The sequence below is a fragment of the Rhinolophus sinicus genome, chromosome 15 (genome assembly GCF_057876585.1).
Source record: "Rhinolophus sinicus isolate RSI-liver-muscle chromosome 15, RSI-T2T, whole genome shotgun sequence".
In the NCBI taxonomy this organism is placed as follows: Eukaryota; Metazoa; Chordata; class Mammalia; order Chiroptera; family Rhinolophidae; genus Rhinolophus; species Rhinolophus sinicus.
In genome coordinates this window covers 49,416,112-49,434,277 of record NC_142515.1, presented here as the reverse complement: position 1 = coordinate 49,434,277, position 18,166 = coordinate 49,416,112, and the positions used below count along the sequence as shown (strand labels likewise).

Here is an 18,166-nt window from a genome sequence, read left to right as displayed (position 1 = left end):
TTTTATTCAACATAGTATTGGGAGTCCTAGCCAAAGCAATTAGACAAGAAAAAGAAATAAAAGGCATCTAAATCAGAAAGAAAGAAGCAAAACTGTCACTATTTGCTGATGACATGATACTATATGTAGAAAACCCTAAAGGTTCCACCAAAAAACTATTAGAACTAATAAATGAATTCAATAAAGTTGTGGGATACAAAATCGATACATAAAAGTCTTTTGCATTTGTATACACTAATAATGAGTTGTTAGAAAGAGAAATTAAGAAAACAATCCCATTATAATTGCATCAATAAAAAATACCTAGGAATAAATTTAACCAAGGAGGTGAAAGATATATACACTTAAAACTATAACACATTAACGAAAGAAATTGTGCTCATGGATTGGAAGAATTAATATTGTTAAAATGTCCACACTACCCAAAGCAATCTACAGATTCAATGTGATTCCTATCAAAATTCCAACGGCATTTTTCACAGATACAGAACAAACAATCCTACAATTTGTATGGAATCACAAAAGACCCTGAATAACCAAAGCAGTCTTGAGAAAGAACAAAGCTGGAGGCATCATGCACCCTGATTTCAAACTATATTACAAAGCTACAGTAATAAAAACAGTATGGTATTGGGATAAAAACAGACACATAATCAATGGAACAAAAGAGAGAGCCCAGAAATAAACCCTCACTTATATGATCAATTAATTTATGACAAAGGAACCAAGAATATATAATACAATGGGGAAAAGACAGTCTCTTCAATAAATGGTGGTGGGAAAACTGAACAACCACATGCAAAAGAATCAGAGTGGACTATTATCTTATACCACACACAAAAATCAAACTCAAAATGGATTAAATACTTGGATGTAAGACCTGAAGCCAAAAATTCCTAGAAGGAAACATAGGCAGCAATTTCCTTGATATTGGTCTCAGTGATGATTTTTTTGTATTTGACACCAAAAGCAAAGGCAAAAATAAACAAGTAGAATTATATCAAACCAAAAAGCTTCTGCACAGCAAAGGAAGCCATCAGCAAAATGAAAAGGCAACCTACTGAATGAGAGAAAATATTTGGAAACCATACATCTTATAAGGGGTTAATATCCAAAATATATGAAGAACTTATACAATGCAATAGCAAAACAAAACAAAACAAACCCAAACAATCCAATTAAAAAATGGGCAGAGGATCTGAATAGACATTTTTCAATAGAAGACATACAGATGGCCAATAGGTACATAAAACGGTGCTCAACATCAGTATTCTTCAGGGAAATACAAATCAAAACCACACTGAGCTATCACCTTACACTTGTTAAAATAGTTATTATAAAAAAGACGAAAAATAAGTGTTGGTGAGGATGTAGTGACAAGAAAACCCGTGTGCACTGCCGGCAGGGATGTAAATTGGTGCAGCCACCATGGAAAACAGTATAGAGGTTTCTCAAAACATTTAAAATAGAACTACCTTATGACCCAGCAATTCCACCTCTGGGTATTTATCTGAAGAAAATGAAAACTCTAACTTGAAAAGATATATGCACACCCATGTGTATTGCAGCATTATTTAAAATAGTCCTGATATGGAAACAACCTAAGTGTCCACAGATGGATGAATGGATAAAGAAGATGTGGTACGTACGTACACACACACACACACACACACACACACACTGGAATATTATTCAGCCATAAAAAAAACAAGGAAATCTTGTGATTTCTGACAGCATGGATGGACCTTGGGAGGATTTTGCTAAATGAAATAAGCCAGACCAAGAAAGACAAATACCGTATAATTTCACTTATACATGGAATCTGAAAAGGAAACCAAACAAAAAACATCGAGCTTGTAGATACAGAGAACAGATTGGTGGTTGCCCACGGCAGGAGGTGGGGGTGGGCAAAATGTGAGACAGTGGTCAAAAGTTACAAACTTCCAGTCATAAAACAACTAAGTCCTAGGGAGGAAATGTACAGCCTGATGACTATAGTTAATACCGTGTTTCCCCGAAAATAAGACCGAGCAGGACCATCACCTCTAATGCGTCTTTTGGAGCAAAAATTAATATAAGACCTGGTCTTATATTATTCTATTATATAAGACCTGGTCTTATATTATTCTATTATATAAGACCTGGTATTATCTTATATTAGATCCGGTATTATATTATATTATATTATATTATATTATATTATATTATATTATATATAAGACCTGGTCGTATATTATAGTAAAGTAAGTCCGGGTTTTAAACAGGCAGCAAAGCAGCCAGCAAGGGGAAGGGTGGTTGGTTCTCTCTCAGGCTCTACCCCTCACCTTCTGTCCAAGGGACTGAGCCTGACAAATGTCTCCTGGGAGGAGCAAGGGCCAGTGAGACCGTCTCTCTACCTGCCTCCTCTCCACATCCCCTAAGGAGCGGCCTCTGAGTTGTCAGTTGATGTGTGTGCCCTGACCTGGTCCATAGCTGCCAGCCGCCAGGCCTGGAAGGTCCCAGCTCTGACACCGGGAAAGTCCCTAACTCAGTAGAGGGGAAGAGAGGAGGAAACCCAAGATGAACAGGACAAGGCCACGTGAACACAGGTACACTGAGGGACCAGGGTGCCCTGTGCATTTGTGCCACTGCTGGTTCCTTCCCCCCATTTCGAGACCCTGTCTCAGAGTGGCAGAGAATGGCTGGATGCACCGAATAATCTCCGTCTCTTCCTGGTCATTTACACAGATAGGCAGGGCCCGTAATCCAAGTTGACAGCCACTGCTGTACGCATCCTGTTAGGCTTCCAGATGCATCAGACACTTCATTTTTAGAAGCAGTCCTGCCCTCTGAATTCAACTGGGCTTTCGATCATGCTAAAAATGAGAGGGCTTCCCTTGGGCTCAGCTTAACTGAAGACGAGGGAAAGAGATGTCTCAGAACCATGGCGGGTGACAGGGCAAGGCTGGCCCAGGCCAGGCGCTGAGGCAAGCCACCCACATAATGGCTGCAGCCCCCTGAAAGCCCCCTCCTGCTCAAGGCTGTGTATCCTGCTGGTGAAGAGCAGCGGCAGCGTCCTGGCCCTGCCTGCTGTGCGCTCACCAGCTGTGTGACTGGTGGTGGCAAATGACAGCCTCTCTGGGCTGCAGCTTCCTCATTTGAACAGTGGGGATGATAATAGTGGCTAGCACTGAGTTCTCCAGCACTTAGTTGTGAGGCTTGGATTATATAATGCGTACAAAGCGCGTGGCAAAGAGCCTGACACGTGGTAAGGGTTTCATAAATGCTGGCTGCTGCTGTGGCTGCTGGTGTGCTAGCATTAGCGTTTCAAAGCTTCTTCATTCCCACAGCTAAAGGCTGTCTTTGGAGGGTCACAGAAACTACGCCCCAGAGGGTTTCGGGGACTTGAGTGAGACTGCACCACAGCCAGGGCCACACCAGCAGGGTGCCCTTGGGTTCCGACTCCCAGTCCAGAGCACGGTGCCCTCCTTGGGAACTGAGATGTTTCTCGGACCCTGTGAAGGGCAGAGGGTCGCTGTGGAGGGGCTGGGCGGGGGCTCACCGGTCAGCATCATCGCTGAAGAAGTAGTTGACTTCCCCGAAGGTGCCTGCGTCATTGTCTGTTGCCTGCAAAGGTGAGACAAGAAGTCATTACTGCCGGACCCAGCGGAGGCTGCTGATTTCACCAGGAAACATCTAGCAAACCCGTGGTTCCCCGACTCAACTCCTCTGGCCCAGGCTGAATTTCTAGAGCCGTGCTGTTCAATATGGTTGCCACCAGTCACAAATGGCTATTTAAATTTATGTTGGCGAGTACAGTCCTAGAAGCTTGGTCTTTTGCCTGAATCTTTAACCTTGTTGAATCCCACCCCTCCTGGACTCATGTGAGGCTGGGTGGGCTTATTCTCTGCAGATCCTCAGGGAATTGGGGAAGAAACCCCGGACCTGTGGCTCGGGGTCACAACCTGCAGCTTCATGATGTATCATGAATGAAGGTGGGAGTGGGTTCAGCCATCTGGTGATTCTCCCCCAATCTCCAAAGCCTCCAAGTCAGATGGACCATCCAGTGGGGGAGGTTCCTTGGGGAGGTTTATGGTGGTCCCCCCCCCCCCGCCTTTTCAACCCTGAGACTAATCCATTGCATGCATAGGGCAGACTGTCACCTGGCTGACAACCTCTTCTGCTGCAAACAGCCCATTGCCCACACCTCCCATCTTCTCTGGCACCTCTCTCTGCTCGAACAAGTGGTCTGAGTGGGAGCTGCCTCTCTGCCCATGACCACCGGGACTGGGCGGGGAGTGGCCCTTGACCACAGCTGGGCTATTAGAATCCTCTGGGACTCTTCTTACTGTTGCTGGGGCTAAAAGCTTTCCTCTGAAGCAGTGAAGCTGGGACAGCACGAAATGGGAGCTGCTGGATGTGTGGGAAGGATGAAGGTGCCCTCAGCGGAGAGCTAAGAGAAGAGAAGGGCTGAGTCCTGGTAATTGTAGAGTCCTAAAGCTGACACCTCTTCCCACCTCAGTCTGGTCTGTGAGTCCAACAAGACCTTTTTTTACCTAGGCCGATCCAAGTTGGCTTTCTGTCACTTGCAGTCAAATGACTGGAGGGAGAGACGTGTGCCCGATGCTAATGACAATAGCAATGACATCCACTGCCAGCCTGCGCTATCATACCTTTTACATTTTCAAAGGTCATCCTTTGAAAGGTCATCATCAAAGGTTTCTCACGACCTCATTTTATCCTCACAACTGTCACAACGTGATGAGGAAGACAGACATTTACACCCATCTCACAGATGAGAAAACTGAGGCCCAGACCCCAGTGAAGCCCAGTGTAACCCTGTCACCACTCTAGGTCATGAGCAGGTTCTACATAGAGTGGGGCAGAAGCTGGGGTCCTCACTTCCAACTTGGGGTTCTTTCCTTTAAGCCACCTGAGTGAGGCCCCTCTCCATCTCCTCCCTTCTCCAGGATGACGGCAGTTCTAGTGGTGGTTTGGCTTTTGTGGCTGGGACCTCTGAGCTTCTGCCTTGTCCCTATCAAGGGACAACGTGCAGGCTAAATGACAGCATTCATTCACGCATTCACTCCCCATCATTCAGCAGTTACTTATTAAGCATACATTCTGTGGCAGCCACTGTAACTTCAGTCCCCTTCCCAGGCCACTGCCCTGGAGCTGGGCAAACTCATGCCTGCCACCAGACTCCAGGAGGAAAAAGCCTTGGACTGACCTTGAGGTCCACTTACATCTGTTTTACACTCAGGGCTTCTCTGTAAGCTCATATTTGGATAAAGTTCTGCAGCTATAAATTTGTTTCAATACCTTATTTTATTGTTTTAGCTTTACTGAGGTATAATTGACAAGTGATAGTCCAATACATTTAAGGGGAACAATGTGATGATTTGCTATATGCATACTTGGAAAGGACTGCTTTCAGAGGACTGCCTCTTGTGCCCGATTTCCTCTCAGTGTCCCCACTGTTTGTGCGTCAGTAGACTGTGTAGACCTCTTTCCCTCCCTCCACCCTGGCCAGGCTCTGAGGACTTCATCACAGGTTCTCAGGGCTGCGAGCTGAGTAGGTGAGAAAGGAAGATGCTGAGCTAGTAACCCGCCCTCCAACATGGGACTGGTTCCTTGACAGACCCTTCCCAGGTGCCCTCGGCCACTTCTCATGAAACTGCCATTTACGGAACACCTTACACTTATCATATATTTTATTTTGGGAACAACCCTACGCGGTCGGTGCTATTATTACATACAGTGAGAGTGAGGCACAGAGAGGGTACATGGCTCACCCAAGGCTTCACAGTTAAAAAAAGGGTCAAGGCAGGATTTGAACCCAGTGCCATCTTGCCATGCCCTTAGCCTCCATGTATTATTGCTTCTAAACCAAGAAGCGAACTTGTTCCCAGAAGGAAAGGCACCTGGTTATTCTAGGCGAGAGGAGACCAAAACTTCTCATAATAAGCCCACCTCTCCCCTCCTCTTCCGGAGAAAGGGAGGGGAGGAGTCCCGGAGTTCCCTTTCGATCTCCTAATAAATAATCCTAATAAATCCTAATAAATAATCTTTATCATGTGTGGTATTATTAGACTACAATCACTTCAGCGTGGTCTAAGGAGGAGCTGACCAGACGCCACTGGGCCCATGGCGAGGGGTCAGTGTCCTGAAGGCGCCCCGTTCCAGGCCAGTGTCAACAGCCCAGGTCACTGCAACCCCTGGGATGTCAGCACCCTCATTTATCAAAGGAAAGGGTTTGGGGAAGCTGCGAAGTCAGGGCCGCGTCTGCCAGGCTCACCTCCCGGCACGGATAATACCTGCTACACAGCAGTGCTTCACAGATGTTTAGAAAATGAATGAACAAATTCTAGTAGGAAGAGGGTGGTAGGAAGAAAAAAGGAAGTTGGTGGAGAGACGGGGGCAAAGACTAGGAGAGAGGATTCAAAGGAAAGAGGGAATGGAGCAGAAGAGGTGAAGAGAAGGGTACCAGGAAAGGAGGGGAGAGGGTGGCTAGGAAGTGTGTGGGGGGAAATCAGGGGCGAGGTAGAGGGGGCTGGGCCCACACAGGAAGTGAGGGGCTGGCGGCACACTGCAAGGGGTTCTGTGGGGACAGAGCCAGGAGTGCAGTTTCCAGGCTCTCGGCCTCACATGGAAAGATGCTGGCTCGGGTAGTAAATGGCCATCAACTGTGATTGGATGGCCATCAGCTGTGGCTAGCTGGCTGTCAGTTGTAACCAGTGAGCCATTGGCCACTAATATAACTGCTGTGGCTATGCTAGCAGCAAATGGGGGCTAGCAAGAAGATGGTGGCTGAGCTAGCAAGAGCGGATTGCAGTTAGCAAGTGAGGTTGGTTGGCAGAGAGAAGTGGACGGCAGGTTGCGGATAGTGTGGCTCCTGCTTCCTGTGTCTCCCACCCAGCCGCCAGCGAGAATATAGTGGTGTGACTCCCCTACCTATGGCTCCGTGGGTGTTCCTTTTTGGCCTCACCATGTCCTGCATTCTTATGTGGGGAGCGGGAGCTGAGACCACCCATGCCACCCCACGTGGCAGGTTCCCTGCTCCTGAAGGTCATATCTGGACCCTGGGGACAAGCCATAACTGGGTGGCCTATAGAATTGCACTTGGACTGTCAGGGCGGAAAGGACGTCTGAGGTCCCCTTGTCCAGTTCCCTTCACTCTGGGGCCTGAAGCAGCCGAGGCCCAGGAAAATTAGGTGATGAGCCCCTGGGGACAAGATGGAACTATCCTCTCTCTCCAGGCAGACACGACTGCCAGTCCTCCCCCCACCCCCCAGTCCCTAGCCCCTCCCTGGGTGGGCTGGGCACAGCTATGTCTCCCACGCTGACCCCACTCCCTGGGGGCCTCTCACTGCCTGCCCAGGCCGCGGATGCTGACCAGGGAAGATTTGTGAGTCCTTCAGTGCTACCATCTAATGACCGTATGAAATATGTATGCCTGGTGAAGAGGAGAGGGAGAGCTTTCATTTTTCAAATGCATGAAGCAGAATAATAAGATGAAAAGCTGTGCCGGTGCCCCTGCCAGGGTGGGGGCAGCCAGCACAGGGGGCTTCGATGGGGCCGGTGCCATTCTGCAGTGGGGCTGGGGGAGGGGCCCTGTGTCTGGGAGGGGGCAGCAAACCCAACTGCTTGGCAGTCCTGCTGGAAGCCCTCCAGAGCTCTCTGGTGCCCCCAGGGGACAGTCCCTCTTCGATGTCATTCCCAGCCCCCATACTCCAGCCTTTGTTGCAGCCTCCAGCCTCATCCCTGACCAATGCTAGACCACATGCAGCCCCCCCCCCCCCCCCCCCCGCCCTCCACGGCTCTGGCCCCAGCCTGGATCTGCCTAGATTGTTTCCACCTTCTCTTGCCGGGTCACCCACTCCTGTCCTCCTTGAATCCCCAACGTTGGCTTTGGGCTCTGCGATATTCCCAGCCCTGATTGCACTTCAGAGCTGTAGCTGCCAGCTGACGTGTTTCTCACCCCACTAGGTGGCGGCTCCCCGAGGGCGGGGTGGGGTTATGGGGCCTGGACAGAAAGGCAGCTCAGGAAAGCTCCTGATATCTCTGTCATCTATAGGTATGTTAGTGGTCACATCTACACAACACTATTAACGTCTACATGGTTCAATTCTGACCATGCCCCTACCAGGAGGGGACCGTTACACCCCTTGCTCTCTCTCTGGTTCAACAAACGAGAAAACAGAGGCACGAGGATGTGAAACAACTTGCTCAAGGTCTCGTCACTGGGAAGCGGCCAGGCTGGCCTCCACATCACCGCATGTAAAACCATTCAAGGCCTTGGCAGGGACAGGACAGTCCCCAGCTCGGTTCTGTGACACTGAGGCCCCAGCAGCTCCGCAGTGCATGCCGCCCAGGACAGGACGCTGTCCAGGCTGGCGACAGGCTCTATCTCAGCCCCAGTGCGCGTGTGATGGCACTTTTTAAAACAACCTCATTCCCAAGACTTGCTATGTGCCTGAGCAAGTGGAAGACCGAGACGAATCAAGCGGCAACTCTGAGAAATGCCAAACCAGCGTTCAGGCGAGCACGTCCTCTGTGCTCAGGCCCTTCCTCTGGCTCCTCTCTGTCCCTGCCACTGTCCCACCAGGGCTGCAATCTTACCCACAGGTACACATTAGTATGTTTTATGGCTTGCCAAGACTCTCATAAGAAGCCCAGGGCGAGAAGTCAAAATCAACGGCTGAAATGTTCTTCCTCTGCTCCCAAACCTTCAGTGTTCCCCACGGCAGCCGATTTAATTCCAGACCAGCAGCTGGCATCCAGGCCCTGTACAGCCTGACTGGTCGTGGCTGTCTGGTATCCCTGATGGACCCAGACTGTTCTCTCCTTGCCTGGTTGCAGCATCCCTTCATTCTGCAACTGCTGTCCAAACTCCAGCCCACACCTCAGGGCGCACCCCTCTCTTAGGGAGCTCCCTGATTACTCAGTTCTTGACCCCAGAGCCCCTGGCTGTACCTTTTCTGGAACACACAGTGCAATCTGCCTGTGTCTGCCCGTTTCCTCCCCTTGCCAGAGAAGCCTGACTCAAACTCATTTTTGTATTCTCTGTTACGCCCGGCACAGGGCTCAACATCTTGGCCGAATGAGGGATTTCCACTGCCAGCCACTGAGAGCCAGCCTGATCTTCCTCCTGGGAGGTTGGTGCCCGCCCCCATTAGTAGACACCACAGTGAGTAGCGTGAGTGGGGCTGTTCTGGTTGCCCGGGAAGCATCGCTGGGGTTATAAAGCATCTCCAGTGCATCTCCCAAGCTCTGAGGTCCTATTCAGCCTCCCTACTGGCCAAACCCTAGAGGCAGACAGAGGGTGGGACTCACCGATGGCCGGCACAGTTGGCCTGCCGGGGCACATGCAGAGTGGGTGAGAAGGGCAGGATGGCTGTGCAGGGGCAGGAGGAGAGTGCTTGGCACCCCAAGGAAAGAACCTTCATGAAGACAAGGACCAGACTCTTGCTCGGTCACATAACCAGTAAATATTTTCTGAGCGTTTCCAACGTGCCAGCTGCTGTGCCAGGCAGCACTGAAGGCATAGCCGTAGCTGGAATGTGACTTATAATTGGAAAGGGGAGACAGAGAATAATGGAGGAGAGAAAAAACAGAACAACATAATTCCAGACAGACCGTGGCTAGAACAGTGAGGAAAATAAAGCAGAAAACGGGCTGGCAGGTGACTGGGTTGGTCAGTCCTGAAGACTTTTCTTTGTATTTGGGGCTATCGGCCAGTCACTGGCTTGGCACCAAGATGCCCAGGTATCTCCTGGTGAGAACTGCCCTCCTCCATGTATGGAGGCCTGGACGGGGAGCAGAACGTCTCTGCCTCCCCGTTGCCTGCTCAGCCTACCCCCGGGGGAAGCGTCTGCAGCCCAAGAAGACCAGCTGGCAGGTCAGCATCTGTCTCCATGGTCAGTACACGGGAGAGGGGGCCAGGACTGGCTGCTGCCCAGTGCCTGATTTATAAGACGTCTCGACCTCTGATTCTCCCCAACCCTGGCATTACCAGCAAAACTAATTCCCTCATTTGGGCCTTTATAATTGCATCCGCAAGTGCTTATTTCCGTGATGGACAATGCTGGCAGAAGTGTAATTTTCTTCTGCTGACAAAAAGGAAAAAAATAAATACACACGGGGCGAAATTCCAAAGGTTAAGACAAGGTGAACCTGTAGTGGGGGAATAGTCAAATCCCCACACTGGCCAGGCCCGGGTCAGAAATACCCATCTTTCCCCTGGCTATCGGGCAGGGAGGCATACAATGGTGCCCCTGCCATTTCCCTTCGAGCACGTTCTATGTGCTATGAACTGTGGCCAGCATTTCCTAGCATTTATTTCATTCCAAATTCCCAACAGTCTTATGGACCAGTACCAATATTATCCCCATTTTACAGAAAGAGAGAAATGAGGCTCAGAGAGGTCAGTCAGCTTGCCCAAGGTCAAACAGCCACAGTGCTGGGATGTGAACTCAACACATCAACTACACGAGGTGCTATTAACTACTCCCTTTCCCTGTCCCCTGTCTGTGGGCTCCAGGGAGAGGCATCTTCCTCCAATTCGAGAGCTCAGCCATGGGACTCAGGATGCTCCTACCAGGTCACTGTCCTCAGCCTGTAGAAGCCAGATGAGCCCCGATAGGCAGACTTCTCCTTCTTGCCACCGTAGCTCTGTCCCCAGCCTCTGCCTAAAGAGGGTGGGCCCCAGCAACACTGGCCATGCCCAGCAGCAGAGGCAGGTGTCTCTGGCTGTGGTTTCTCAGGACATAGGCTTAGTCAAGACCCTTGGTCCTCAAAGAAGGCCCTCCCATTCCTGCCCCAAGCTTGGATTGGTGTATGCAGGTGCCTCAGGGCCTAGACTGGGGGATGCAGTTCCCCGCTGACAGCCAGGGCAGACTGGCTGACTGTAGGTGCCCCCCTCCGACCCAGCCAGGGCTCCTCACCCAGCACCCGCGGGATATAGCTCTCCCTTTGACTTGTATGCCAGCGCTCTATGCCTAGCCCAGCTCCCTCTGATGGTCATTGAAATAGCTCATGCCCACTCCCAGGGGACCTACCATTTTATTAGGTGGGTGCAGAAGTAACTGCAGTTTCTGTATTCTTAACCTTTTAAACCGCAATTACTTTTGCACCCACCTAATAACAGCGCTCAGGTCCCCCTGTTTCTTTGCCCTTCTCAAGAACCCGCTCTGACCCAGCTTGTTTTTGCAGTGAACATTTGCCCTCCCACCCTCTTCCATTCATTTGCTCTACACTAAGGTCCCCTCTTCAGGGTGCCTGCCTTGCTGACACACTGCCCCATGTATTCCTGGACCTCGCTGCTGTCCCCCACCATGGCCTTGCAAGTTTACATCCGCTGACGGGGGTTTTATGCACCAACCTGGCTGCCCTCGTCTTCTGCCAGATTTCCCTCTGAACGGTAGCCCATTGAATACTGCTGCATTCTGATAACATGACCCCTCCCCGGGGGCAGATGCCAGCCTCTCTCCAGTTTTAAACACTCTCTACCCCTCTTTACAGCTTGAAAGTCCTGTCCTTCTGTCTTCTTTCTTCCTATGTCTTCACCCCTCTTTCTCTCTCTTTGTCCTCTCTCTCTCTCCTTTCTCTCTCCTCTCTCTCTCTTCCTCTCTCTGTCCCAATATCTCCCTGTCCCACTCCCCACATATTCTCAAAGAAACCTTCTCTCTTTTCTTTCTCTGTCTGGCTCAGGTAGACCCTATCCTGCTACACACTCACACAGACACACATACTCTCACCCACCCTCAACTGCAAACAACCCTACTCCCGTCTCAGGCCCTGTGGCCCCTCCACACCCCCTCCCTAGACACCTGTGTGTCTCTCCCCGCAGGCCAGCAGCTGGCAGGCACACACTCAATCACTCCCCACCAGAGCCCACACCCCCGTCACGCACGCTCGCCCGGACACCCTCCATGGGGCTTCTGCTCTGAAGCAAGGCGGGTCCAGCTGCCTCCCCGGCAGCCCTGCATCCCAGCAACAGTGGCAGGCTGCGGGCACTGGTGAGCAGTTCTGCTCCCATGCACAAATCTGCAGAGAAGGGCACGCGGTACAATTTGTTCAGGAAACAATAGCAATGTTTGACATGTCATAAGGATTGATGGAGCAGAAATTTACATGGGAGAATGCATTTTTAAACAGCTCCACGAAGCCCCAGTGCTTCACTGGTAATGCTTTCCACATTCATCATTCGCTGAGCCTCTCTGAATAACTCCTTAAACAGCATGAGATTAACTGCACTCTTGCAAGCTCTGGGGGCTGAGGTGGCCAGAGGGAGGCAGGAGGGATTCTGCTGGAGGAACTCAGTAGCTGAGAAGCTGGGGTGACCTCCACTCAGCCTGATTAGGCCCATGAGACCTGGTCCACTCCCTCCCATTGTGCTGTGGATGAGGATTTCGGCTTTTCTCTGGGATAAGAGGCAGAAGCAGAAGCCAGGAAATAGAATCTACTCTGCCCCACACTTCTGGGGAAATGCTTGGTGCCTCAGTTTTCCCTGTCGTCTCAGAAGGAAGCTATTGAATCTGAGAAGGAAGCAGGGCTGACGGGTGAGGGCATGGTGGGTGTTCGGGGGCAGAGGTACGTCTGACTGTAAGCTGCTGCTCTGAGTACCTTCCTGGGAATCTCAAGGCTGGGGGAATGGTCACACTCCCAGGAGGAGAGAACATAATGGTGGCTATAAGGGAAATGCCTCCCATTGGACTTTGGGTGGGAGGTAAGACGGGGAGTGTTCCAGGTGGGCAGTGGCCCAGGGTGTGAACAATAGAGTACAGGAGAGGTCAGCGGGAGGCTGTGGGCAGAGGAAGAAAGAAACATTCAGAAGAGCCCCTGGGTCCTGCTCTTGGTCTTCTGAGCAGGTAGGAAGCCTTAGGACAGCAGGTGCTACTGGGGAAGCTGGGGTTACAGACCATGGACAGAGGCTCAGAGCACATGATAGGGTGGAGGAGTTGAGTGGGAAGGCAGTTAGGAAAGGGTGGGGACCTCACTGGTGGTGGGGGCTGCTGAAAAAGGGAAGTGGGCGTTTCCTTCCTCATGTGCCATTGTGGACTTAGAATGAACACCCATGCCCATGGCAGACGTTACTAATCGATCATGGTCTGAGTGCAGAGAAGGCTTCAGGATCTCGCTCAAGCCCGTCTTCTCCACAGTTAACAACCAACTGCCAGGAAACTTATGTCAAAGCCTCTTTTCTATACATTCCAATGAAAAAACAGACATTTCTCCAAAGAAGACATACAGATGGCCATCGGACATATGAAAAAGATGCTCAACATCACTAATCATCAGGGAAATGCAAATCAAAACCACAGTGAGATATCATCTCACATGTGTCAAAACAGCTATTATCAAAAAGTCAACAAACAACAAGTGCTGGTGAGGATGTGGAGAAAAGAGAACGCTTGTGCACTGTTGGTGGGATTGTAAATTGGTGCAACCACTATGGAAAACAATGCGGAGATTCCTCAAAATATTAAAAATAGAACTGCCATACAACCCAGCAATTCCACTTCTGGGTATTTATCTAAAGAAAACAAAAACACTAATTTAGAAAGATATATGCACCCTTATGTTCATTGCATTACTTACAATAGCCAAGATATGGAAGCCACCTAAGTGCTATCAGTGGATGATGAGATAAAGAAAATGTGGCATATACATGTGGCAGTGGAATATTATTCAGCCATGAAAAGGAAACCTTTCCATCTGTAACAACATGGATGGAACTAGAAGGTATTGTGCTAAATGAAATAAGTCAGACAGAGAAAGAGAAATACCATATGATTTCACCGATATATGTGGAATCTAAATAAAACAAAACAAATGAACAAACAAAACAAAAACAGACTCATAGATACAGAAAATTGATGGTTGCTGGAGGGGAGGGGGCTGGGGGATGGGTGAAAAGGTGAAGGGATTAAAAAGTATAAACCTCCAGTTATTAACACAAGTCACAGGGATGTAACGTGCAGCACAGGGAAACTAGTTAATATCCCCATGATAAATATGTGTGGGGTGGTGATCACGTTGTAAGGAATAGAAATATAGAATCACTACGTTGTACACCTGAAAATAACAAAACATTGTAAGTCAACTATACTTTAACAGAAACAAAGAAGCCTCTTTTCTATCCTGCTGGGCTCTCTGCTCCTTGAGGGTCAGAAATATGATTCTTCTTGGGGGGCACCACTATAAGACCAGGCACGAAGGGCCTCCAAAAGGATTTGTGCAGAATCACGAAAATCCCACCAAAACGGGACAGAGATCTGCGTTTTCGTCCAGCTTGTGCCCTAGCCATCTGGGTGAGGCACTGGTCTGGGGGCCGTGGGCTGCACAGCTTCCTGACTCGTCTGGTCTACCTGCTTCTACTTTAGCACCAGCGGCCCATCCTCCTCCAGAGCCAGAGGGAGCATCTGACAATACAAGATACCACTTGCCAGCTTAGCAGGCTCCCAGGGCATTTCAGACAAAATCCAAGCTTCCTTCCATGGCCCCCGAGGCCTGATGGGGCTCAGCCTCTAACCTCCTCAGCTAATCATGTCCACTCCATCACTCTGCTCCCGCCTTTCAGGCTTTAAGTTTCTAACAGGACACGCTGCTCCTGCCTCACAACCTTTGTACTAGCAATTCCCTCTGCCAGGAATGCTCTTTCCCAGATCTCGAGGCAGGTTCCTTCCCACCTCTGGAGTCTCAGCAGACAGGAATTCATTTACTTTTGTAAATTCATTTGCATTTGTAAAAGTGCAGTCTGACTGCTGCTCAGATAACAGACTCCTGGGACAGGAACAGGAGCTAGGAGCTGTGGTGGTCATTGCAGTTGCGTAGGTAGTGATGAGAGGCAACGGGGCCTCGAAATGGGTGGTCAGGGGCATGCTGGGAAGGGGCTGGACTCAGCTGGAGCTGAGCGGTCTTGCTGGTAGATGGAGGTGGTAGGGAAAAGGGCATGGTTTTGGCAGGAGCATCGGGGCGAATGTTACTCCCACTAGAATGTAAGCTTTATGAGGGCAGGAAATGGCTTATTCCACATGGATCCCCAGGGCTGGAAGCCTTCAACAAATAGGGGCTGAATGAATGAGGAGATTATATATGATGACTTCTGAGGTCCTTTCTCCCTGTGACAAGCCAATTGCAAACCCTGAGTAGATGGACTTCTAGGGAGGGAAGTCCCTAGGGAGGGGCTGTGCCCCTCTGAACTACTTTTACCAGTTGGATGACGATGGGGGTGGGGGAACCATAGGAGAAAGGGAGGAAGGGGGCAGTGAGAGTAGAGGATGGGAAGGGAAGTGGGAGGAAAAGATGAAGAGGAGAAAAGAAAGAGAAGGGAAGAGGAAGGAGGGGAGAAGAGGAGGGGGGAGGAAGAGATCAAAAGAAGAAGAGGAGAAGGAATAACCGAGTAACATCCACTGCAAGCCTCAGTTTCCTCTATAAAATGGGGCTAATAATACCACCTGCCTCGTGGGGTGGCTGTGAGGATTAAAGAAGGTACTACACGTAAGGTGCTTTAGACCAATGCCTGGCATATGGTCCACATCTTTAAGTGGAGCTAGTATTAGTATACTCCCAGTTCTAACCCCTGTCTCTTGCCAGCCACTGACCCCCAGCAACAGGTGGGGTGGAGGGAAGGGGAAGTGGCACTGAGCCCTGCAGGAGGGGTGCACTGGCAGGAGCCAGGCCAGAGCCCCAGGTATTAATGTGTCAGTTCTGTGGCGGGAGAAGAGAGATGAGAATCAGGCTGACAGGTGCTCTCAAGGTGTGGGGTCCAGCTGGTTTGTTATTGCAGCCATGGTGTTGTTTCCCTATCCCTGTCTTTATTTCTCTTTATTTTATTTTTAAAACCTGGAAATAAAAATTGATGGGGAGCAAATTGCTCTGGCCAGCAGCTCTGTGCTTAAAGGAGTCGTCGCAGGAAAGCAATTACGAGGATGTCAAAGGCTGTCACAGTGGCCAGCAGCTGCCTGGTGGTCCCCTGGCCCCCTGCCGGGGAGATGCTGGGGTAACCTGGGGGAGAGGTGTGGGGGCCCCTCAGAAGCATGGGGATAACTGAGATCATTGCCTCGTTGAGCATCACCGTGGGCCTGGTACTGTGTGAGGAACCGGACAGGATTTGTTCCTAATTTGTCCTTACAACAACCAGCAAGACAGCGTTCAGAATCCCATTTTACAGAGGAAGCAACTCCAGCTAATGATAAATGCAGAAATAAATAGTCACAACAGCTCACCCTTGTTGAGTCCTTACAGGGGTCTAGGTATTATTCTGACAAATCTGTGGGAATGAATACATTTCATGTCCGCTCCCACTCTAGGAAACGGTACTAATACTTGTACTACCCTCATCTTATACATGCAGCAAGTGTCTGACTATGGTGGAAGCTGCCAGCGCCACACACAACCCCCTCATGCTCACCTCCACCCAGCAGGGGCTGCTTTACTGGAAGTACCTGCATGGCTCTCAGCCTGCAAGCTTTTATTCCTCAAAGAAGCATGATGGGATGCCCACCTCCCCGGAAGGTGCCCTCACTCAATAGGGGCTGGGAGTCGACGGATTGATACCCCAGCTCCTTGCCCTGAGGTGAGATGACTCAGGCACAGCCTCTCTCCTAGTTTTCCCAGTGGACTGAGCTCCAGTAGCGCCCCCGCCCCCCACCCATGGTAACTGGTTTCACAACGCCCCTCAGTGACCTCATCTCACTTCCCACTCCCACCTGAGTTTCCTGGGATCACCTGCCAGGTCTGCTTCGAGGGGAGCCAGACCTCAGACACTGGCCTTACGCTGGACACTGGGCACACAGGCTGAGCCAGGCAGTCTGCCCCCTGCCCTCACAGCTGCAAGGGTCTAAGGGATGGCAGGGACCAGGCTCAGAGTCCCACAGCTGGTCACCAGCAGTGCTGGGATTCAAACCCTTGTCCGTCTGACATTCACACACACAAAGCAAAGAAAGAGAAAAAAAAAATTGCCTCCTAACCCTTTTGCAACACTGTCTGTTCTCTCATGCTCTTGGGTTTGAGAAGACTCAACTGAGTGACTTTAAAAGGATCCCATCTGACCATCAAACAAAGAAAAGTGGGATTCAGAAAGCCATTTTTCTGGGACGCAGGGGGAGGGAGGGTAGCTCATTGGCTGGGGGTGAATGAGACATTCACAATCAGTAGAGACTAAGGCCTCTGAAGCCAGTTATCAAGCCGGGCTTATGTGGTAGAGAATGAGAAGGGAGGGTGACAGAGAGGCCTGGGGACAGACACTGTAGCTGAGGCTGTTAAGTGGGACCTTATGTGCGGAAGAGACAGAAAGAGGAGGAGAAGACAGTCCAATCAACCCCCTGGGGGTGCAGCCAAACCGCGGCTGGGACTGCCTCCATCCATTACCAAACGTCCCCACTGTACCCCACACTGACTCTGCCACCCTCCCTCTGCTTCCTTGTCCCCGTGAAACATAACAGGCAGCTGGCTCCCGGTCTAGTGGAAAGGTGGGCGAGGGACCTGGGCACGGGCTGCTTCCAGCCATGTGCCAGGACACACCCTCCCTACAAGGTGACTTGGAGCGCGTGGCACGCCCCCATGCCTGCTGCCATCGGCAGGCACTGACTGGCCTGGCATGTGCTACTCACTAATGAACCGTATTGATTCCACATTCTCTTGTTGTCTCCCTAAATGGCAAGCCACACATCTGATAGATTAAATACCCACATGATTGCCCACCTGACATCTCCATCACTCCGCCTGCGGGTCCCTAATGAATTTTACAGCCCCACAACGACAGAAGAAATTAAGGTCAAAGTCTGATGCAGAAACTATAAATCACCCATGATCTCTGAAACTAGCAGAGGGTTACAGCGCCAGCCCCTCATTCACCTGGCCAGTCCAGCTGAGGGCTTGATGACGAGATAGCCAGATGTTGCATGCGAGTGCAGGGTGGAGAGGGCATGGTGGGCATACTTAAGCCTGAGAAGCAGCCCTGTCCATACACATTTGGGTTCCCTCACTCCTCTAGCCACCCAACTCGCAGTCGTCAGAATGTTTGAACAGATTGAGAAACACTCTGAGAGGCAAGCAGTATATCTCATTTATAAAACCTTGCATCCCAAGGAGTTCAAAACACTCTGGCCTCACTGTTCTAAAAATGTCTCCAGAAGGGGAAGAAGGTATAGCAGCATTCTCTCCATTTTGCAGGTGGAGA

At 50.3% G+C, this 18,166-nt stretch overlaps 1 protein-coding gene across 1 annotated transcript in view; it reads right to left on the bottom strand.

The window, feature by feature from the left end:
• The window catches only part of CDH23 (cadherin related 23), a 393,436-nt gene that overhangs the window by 124,743 nt on the left and 250,527 nt on the right, over positions 1 to 18,166 (bottom strand). Inside the window, exon 14 of the mRNA XM_088792050.1 lies at positions 3,542 to 3,606. Within this exon, the coding sequence (XP_088648176.1) occupies positions 3,542 to 3,606 (65 nt within the window). The remainder of the gene's footprint in view (positions 1 to 3,541; positions 3,607 to 18,166) is intronic.